The following is a 7,849-nucleotide window of genomic DNA, read 5'->3' as shown; positions in this document are numbered from 1 at the left end:
TCACGAGAGACTAACATTAGAATTTTAATACTTCTTAAAAGTAAACCAAGTCTCTGGCAATAAAAGCATGCCAATAACATACTCACAGAACAAAAATATGGCAAATGGTTAAATCCCAGCAATTAAAAAAGTATTTCTTAAAATGACATCTTATTTCTTATTTCCATTTACGAAGTGAACCGAAACCCAGCCAGGTTCATGCTACCTTAGGTAAAAACAGAGGCAGCGTCGGTGTGTGTGCAGCACCAGACCGTGCTCAGATTATGTTTAATGCAGTATGTATACGTGAGCTCCACTTGTAAAACGAATTTCAAGAAAACTTTATCTCCATCCAAGAAAAATGAAGCACGTGTACAACACTGCAGGTATGGGGGTGACGATGGAGACATGAGGTGTGCTTTTAGTTGTCAGCACATCCCTCTCAATAAAACCTGGAACCACTGGGTGTCAGAGGTGAGGAAGAAAGGAAGGAAAACTGCACACGGAGAATCCACAAACCACTACCCAGTCAGCAAGGGGTGGAAACAGCGCAGGACAGATCATGGAGCCATCCGCAAGTGAGAATGTCAGAAAAACACACTCATCAGGGAAGAACACGCAGTTCTCAGTGCAGGTACATAGGACACGAGTTTTGGTTACTTGGATTCTTACATTATCACTGGTTAGCGATTCAAGTCGTCAGTTACTACTTTCCCTACTCCATTCGAAACTGTGAGGCTAAGAGATTACCGGCTAATAACAATAAAGACACATTAATCCACTTAAGAAACATGACTTAAATGTCTGGGTTTATCTACACCTGTAAATAATTTCAGTTGTTCAGAAAGGAGATCTTCCTCAAGGGAGATGTTGCTAATTAGGCACAGTAAAGCAGAACACACTATTCATGAATGTGGAAAATGCACGAACTCCCTTCTACTGCTGTTAGCCAGGAATATGAGCCGGAACTAACACAAGGTAATTTTCTTTAAGACAGAATGTGTCTTTAGTTTTCACTGTCTCCTACCCAGATGGGAGACTGGTACCTCTGATAAGGTGTTAATATACCATGTAACTGGCTTGGAACTATTCCACAGATAAAACAGTGCAGAACTTCTACCCATACTTAAAGCAGAAAGAACGCATACAATCGTCCAGAGAAGAAAGCGCCATTCCTACATCAAGCTCCCTACCTCACCGTGTATCTGTCCGGCGAGTGGAACGCTCAGGCACGGACTGCACAGCATCTGCAGATGCTGCTGAACTTCTCACCTTTCCCCAAGGACTCTCATTCAAGGTGTGAGGTTTCGGGGTCCCTGGATGTTTTTGCAAATCCACTCTGTGGAGAGTCTTTTGGTGTCACCGTCAATCAGACGACATGACGGTCTCAGGAAGAGCATGCTTTTGGGTTAGAGTCATATTCACTTGCAACCACAGGTTGCGATTTCTTGTCTTTTCTTTCATTTCCCTAGAAATACAGGACGTGAAGGGACAGAGGAGCGTGAGGAGATCGCACATTGGAAGGAAAAATGTCGCCAGAGGAGATGAGAAAAATTCATGCTCTAGACCGCATGCATCTGTAAAAGATAAAATGTGGTTAAGTTCATTACACTGATCCGGTGACATGCAGATTCACATATTGCACATTACTGTCCACTCTAGACTAGGACAGCAGGAAGATACTTCCCACGGCAAGCAAATTACCACCGTGGTTAGAGGGCCCTCAGCACATCCTGTCCATTTTCCTGGAGTAATCAAGACCTTTTATATCACCTAAGCGGGAGGATTATTCCTCTATAGCCGGCTGGATTAGCTCTGTGAATCCATCCAGACGGCAGAAAGCTTTCTGCTGTTTTGCAAGTCTGGGGACAGAGCAATGTGACAAATCTGCTTGTGTAAAACAAGGGTGGAGAAATGCTGACCTATACGCCGGAGGAGAGGAATGAGGGGGAAATGATGACTTTTCCTTAAAGGTCATTCAGTAGCACAAATAAACAAATGTACTTTGGATCTGAGCCCGGGAAGCAGAAACACTAAGTCCCCTCCACCTGCCCACAGTGCCTCCGCCCAGCTGCCCTGGATACGGCCACTTGAGGCCCATCTTTCCCCAGACCAGAGGTTCTCAGTTAGGGCTGACTCCGTCCCCCGTGACATCAGATGTTGCTGTTTGTTGGGACTTAGTGTCGGGGGTGCTGCTGATGTCTGTCAAGTAGGCAGAGGCCAGGGACACCACTGAACGTAAGACAACGCACAGAGCAGTTCTCTAGGGAAGCGTGCTCCAGCCCCGGTGACGGGCGCGGGGAGACCGAGCCGCTGCTGGGCATGAGACCGTCACCTTGGACACGTCTCCAAGTCCCCAGGGCTCAGCGGTGCTCGGCACACGGGGGTCCAAAGGCACAATGCAGGCTGCCGCTGTGCTGCAGCCTCGTCCACTGCACAGACTTGGGGTTGGGCTGGTGGACTTTAAGCGCGGAGAAAGAGAAGAGAGCCTAGATTCAAACCCTGTCACTGTGACAAGATGCTACCGAACCTCTCGAAACCTCAAGGTCCGCGTCTACTCAGTGGGCTGCCAGTCCCTAGCAGGCAGCGCTGTGCTCCTGTTACTCTGAGCTCTGCCCAAAGGGCTCTCAGAGAGTAGCCTGGCTCTGCTGTGGGCCAGAGGGAAAGTCTATTGGACCGGAAATCTGGACTAAACAGACAGTGAAGTCACGCTGCACGGAACACCGACGTTCTGCCCTCCCAAACAGCTTCCTGGGCAGCCCGTGGTCCTCTTGCTACCAAGGCTGACTGGTGCCACCTTTGCCCAGAGCTGCAACCTCCAGACTTGGGGAGAATCACCAGCTCCCAGCAGCTGCCTCTGCCTCTGGCACTCAGCCCAAGGGAGGGCTGAAGGAGTAGGTGCTGAACAAAGTCACAAGGTCGGGATCAGAGCAGCCCCCAGGGGATGGGGAGCGTCAACCCAACCTAGAGACCAATCCAGTTTTTATTTTATCTAACTAGGACAGTTCCTGTGTTATGGCCTCTTTCAGCTTTAGGTCTTTATGGGTTTACCTGGAGACTCCACCTGTGTGTGTGCGCACATATCCAACAGAGGGACAGGGACAGAGGCAGAGAGAGAGGGACAGAGAGATTTACTTTATAAATAAAAGCACGAAATCACTTGGAATGCAATGGGATGACTACAGAGGACACCTGAGGACCACGAGCCCATTTCCTGCCCTTTACTTCCGGTATTTACATTGTTCTCCCAGCACCCTCCCAAGACGCAGAAAGCAGTGCCCCTGCGTGCACCGAGGGAGGGAGCTAATCCCTCTTTTCTCAAGGTCGCAGGGTGGACAGCGACAACAGCGCTGGGCCTCTGCCTGTGAAATCCCACTCACAGGCCTCTCACCGAGGCTGCACTGCGCCCTCTTCAGAAGAGAATGAAAGAGCCAACAGGACACAGACGCTTCCGCAGGGGAGTTCTGAATGAAGCCAAATCTGGCTGTTCGTGGGCACATCAAGTGCCCTGTCAATCAATGGCGGCAGTGGTGGTGCGGATATAACTTGCTCAGGAGAAGGAGGGCGACGTAAAAGAAGTTCACCCTTTGTTTTTGTCCCATTCGTATTATCTTATGTTTTCTGAATTGGACTTCACATTTATTCCGTGTTTTAGTACTGGGCTTACAAAGCACTTTTTATAGCAGCGTTGGTATGCAGCCATGCACAGATAAAAGGTGCATTTTGCCATCAGACTGGAGCCACTCTGCCGCCACCCTCGCTAGGCACTTCTCTAAGTGACCTTTTTTCATCCTCAATAATCAGCCAGCGTAAGAAAGCAGGATCTCCACAGGTTTTAGCCTGGACTTCATAAGGTGAGGAAAGGGGATGGAGACAAAGTTAAGCTGGGGGAACTGAATCTGAGCAGGGATTACAGAGGCCACACACACAGTCCCTGTATGCACAAGTAACAGCCCTGGGTTTGTGAAGACTGTGGAGACACCCTCACCCCCCCTCTCCCCTCCAGCCCTGACTTCCGCGTTCATTACTGTGCACTTACTTTTGCCAGGCACCAGGTATAAAAGGCCATGAATGAGTGGATTTTTTCTAAAGCATTAAACAAACTTTAAAAAATGAACTGGAATGGCTCCGTGTGGAAAAGGGCTTAAAATTAAACAGCATCAGCAAAACTCCAGCCTACCAAACACAATCTTGGAGAGGAAGGATTTCAGGATGAAAGGCAAACAGTTCTATCTGATATACTGAAAAACATTCCCCCAAAGGGAGATTTCTCCTTTGCAAACAACCAGGTTCCTATTTCTACCATGAAGCTTGTTGACTCTTTCGCTCCCTGAACTGTGTATTCCGGAGAAGCCCTTCATTGGTTCAGGAGCGGGTACCCAAACTCGCTCTCAATATAAATAAAAGATATATATATGTAGCGCACATGAAAGCATTTCACTGCTGCTAAGCATAATTGAGTAGCCACTGAGCACTACTCCCCAAAAGGAGGTGAAGGAGAACAACGTCTTCTCAGAAAAATATCCATCCCTTAACGTGTGACATTCCGACATGGACAGAACTTTCTACTTCAAGGGGGTGGGGGGCTAAATCTCTGACATGTCACCAATATTCTGCAGGGATACAGGCTGCTGTAACAGCAGGCTCCAACTGGTCCTGGCTCACCTAACAAATGCCCTTTCCACGGCTTTGCCAGAGCTCCTCCTGGCACCCATGTGCGGGCACACGGTCTGCCTGGCCTCAGGGGACATCGGTCACAGAGGGTGGGACACTCCTGCTGCTGTACTCACCACGCTGTCAAATTCCACAGGGAGTATCATAGACACTTCGTCAAACTCCTCAGGAGACATGGGGAGCAGTTGGTCTGTGGTCTGAAGTCTAGAAGGGTGGCTGGAATGGGGAGAGAGAAGAGGGGAGTGTTAACACTCGTGTTATGAAAGCAGGGTGCAGATTCAGGTAGTTTTATCCTCTCTGGGACTGACTGCTTTGCACTTTGACCGGGGGAAAGTCAATACACTTATAAAATGCATCTGTCAGAGTAGAGATCGTGGGTGGGAGGTTAATGTCCCCAGCCCGGCCCCTTGGGAGTGTGCGGGACTCTGGGAGTGTGGAACAAGAGCCAGAGGGACCTGTGCGCTTCTGCCTGGTGATGCCTCATGTGAGTGTGTGCGGCAACCTCCTGGGACAACAGTGTCTCGTGGCTTCCCCTGAACACAGCGGCACCTGAGAAGTGCCCAAGGAGTCCCTCATCCCTACCTTGAGGTCTGTATGCAGATAAATCGGATCCACAGAGGGTTTTTACATGAAGGCTACATCCATTCACCCCAAGACAGTGCTGCGGGCCAAATAACTGACAATGACTTCCCAAAACTCTTTCTACCTTTTATGAAATGAAACGACAAAATAAAAGCAAGTGGAGAAAATGGATCTCAATCATTATTTGGCCTTTCTTCAATTGAAAAGAACTACTTTCCCACTGAAAAACAGTTTATTTTATTTTTACTTTTTCCAAGTTTCAGTTTGGGGAGAATGTATATACCTTACAATACAACTGTAGCTATTTGTTGTGATCTGCGTTTTGCTTTTTAAAGGCAGTAAAATGCTGGCAGGCAATGACACCAGGATCCTAATTGGGCTCTTTCCAGGAAGTCCAACTGTGATGGCAGAGCAGTTACAATGGAAACGCAAAATGCAAAGCAAAATACAATTGAGAGGCCCCAGCCAGGAGAGGCCGGCTGGAGGTTCTGAACATGCCACTCTTCTGCGCTCACTTACACTTCAGACACAGAAATCAACTCAGTCTTGATGTATCCAGTTCCCTTGGGGCCGTCAAGCTCCATCGGCTCCGGTGCTGGAAGGAAGCAGATGTACACATTCCATTAGCAGACGCCACACGGAACAAATCGACACACTGGGGAATGAAGGTTCTACGTTGTCCTTGACAACTTAAGAGCCTTGCAACCCTGCAGAGGTGCTGACCCCACTCTCTGCCTGGGAGCCCTGAAGTCCCTGTGGGAATGCAGAAGCCAGGAGGGGAGAAAGGGTGGCTACAGCAGGAGTCCTGCTGGACGCTTCTGCCCAGGCTGTGGTTCCTCAAGAACGCGGAGCCCACGCACGCGAAGCGCTCTCTGCTGCAGCTGATGCCGACACACAGCGTAAGCCGAGGGTGTCTCCACGCCAGCATCGCCATCCTCCTAGTGAGGCTTTGACGTGAAAAGCAGTTGGCTGCACTGGTGTTGGTGTGTTCCAGGGCCAGTGGTTCTAAGCTGAACTTGAACTGCAGCTCAGGGACGAGCCAGAAGCGCAAGACTCACATCCTAGGATGAAGCTCCTCCTGTAATAATCACTGACAGTGCCAAATAGCACGGGGCTCCCTTCCCCTGGACCTCCGCCTCCTGTTTTAACAAGAGCTACCTGGCAGACACTGCGCGGCTGTGGTTCTTCACCTTTACCCTCTTCACGGGGAAAAGGTGGAAACGCAGTAAGAGCAGAAGTGGACTGTCCAAGCTCCTAACGTGTGAGTTAGGCTTCATTTTGGCACTGACCCCTGGCTGAGAAGCCTGGGGCAGGTTAACAGCCAAGTGAGCCTGTGTCACCACCCCAGCAGAGGACCCCGTGTCCGCCCCCTGGAGGGCCACGGCCGGCTCCCCACTCACCCTCCTTCGGCCTGGAGTAGTACTTTCCAAACGCGTGGTCTTTGTCAACGTTTGGGTAGAGATACTTGAGGGGGTTCTCTGGAATGTTCTCCGCAGCCATGACTTTGTAATTGCGGATGATGTCGGGGAAAGTAACGGCAGAAAGCTCTTTCTTGGTGTAGGGTTCAACGGCGTGGAACTCAGGTTCTGCACACAGGAAAAGCTGGGTGAGTCCCACAGAACGGCCTCAGACACAGGCAGGGGCCGACACCCCACAGAAGTTAGGGATTCCAGGAGCCCGTGTGGAGGACTGATGTAGGGCAGACTGCTTTATTTCTAATTCCAATCCTGCCATAAAAGGAGGTGAAGCAAAGGCAGCCTCTACTCTCGCCAACACTGCACTTGCCATTTTTTACTCAAGATTTACAAATCTGGCCAAAAGTGGTGTGTTGGATCCCTGAAATGCCTGCATCTTCACCAGAATGCTGCCCCAAGCAGATAAATCACTCATCACCACTCAAACCAGAGTGACTAAAAGACAAACTCATTTTCTGTTTTTCTTTTCATGTTGAACATCTTTTTTTTTTTTATTAAAATGATGGTTAAATACAGAAAACAACTTTTGAAACAAGGAAATTCACATCCTACTTTTCCCTCTAACCCTTGATGTCAAATGCCAAAGCTTAATTCCCTCCTGTTCTCATTGCAGACCTAATCCAGAGCTGCCCCTGAAGGGACCCAGCATCTCCGGCTCCGGAGCGCACGACAACTGCTGGCCACACATGTGCCCCGTCTTTGGAGCTGCTGCCCCGCCGCTTAACTCTCCTGGCTGCCAAGGCTTGCCTCTCTTTGGCTGCTAACTCCATCTCTCAGCGGGCTCAGGAAATGGCCTTCCAGGGAAAGGGGGAACTGGGCAGGCTCCACAGCGACTGCCTGTCCCAGGCTCTGACCCCGCCGTCCTGCTTTTTCATCAGAAGAAGAAACAAACAACAAGAACGCACCCCACCCTTTTGCATCTCCCTCCTGAAAAGATAAGTCTTGGGACCCATCAATTTCTCCTTCAGCTCTAAGCAAACTACAATTTCTCCTCCAGCTCTAAGCAAACTACAAACTGCAAAGCACTCAGCTCGCCACAACCACTTCCTCATCTGCGCTGTACCACGGCGAGGTCTGTGAGGTCTGTCAGCCACGGACTCGTTTGCTTACACAGAAATACAACACCAGAAACTTGCGGC

General features: G+C 49.6%; 1 protein-coding gene across 2 annotated transcripts in view; it reads right to left on the bottom strand.

Annotated features, from left to right (window-relative positions):
* Positions 1-7,849, bottom strand: part of Stat1 (signal transducer and activator of transcription 1, 91kDa) — a 35,359-nt gene continuing 27,510 nt past the window's right edge. Inside the window, exons 21-24 of one of the 2 annotated variants that reach the window (XM_005373296.2) lie at positions 6,636-6,821; positions 5,755-5,830; positions 4,770-4,869; positions 1-1,556 (exon numbers count right to left, since the gene is read on the bottom strand). In XM_005373296.2, the coding sequence (XP_005373353.1) occupies positions 1,542-1,556; positions 4,770-4,869; positions 5,755-5,830; positions 6,636-6,821 (377 nt within the window). In that variant the 3' untranslated portion in view covers positions 1-1,541. Of the gene's footprint in view, positions 1,557-3,185; positions 3,825-4,769; positions 4,870-5,754; positions 5,831-6,635; positions 6,822-7,849 lie in introns of those variants that run through there. The other variant, XM_005373297.2, reaches the window with a different exon arrangement.

This window comes from Chinchilla lanigera, unplaced genomic scaffold (assembly GCF_000276665.1).
Source record: "Chinchilla lanigera isolate Chin_1 unplaced genomic scaffold, ChiLan1.0 scaffold00002, whole genome shotgun sequence".
Taxonomy (NCBI): domain Eukaryota; kingdom Metazoa; phylum Chordata; class Mammalia; order Rodentia; family Chinchillidae; genus Chinchilla; species Chinchilla lanigera.
Note: the sequence above shows the minus strand (reverse complement) of the source record. Positions and strands in the feature narration are given on the sequence as shown.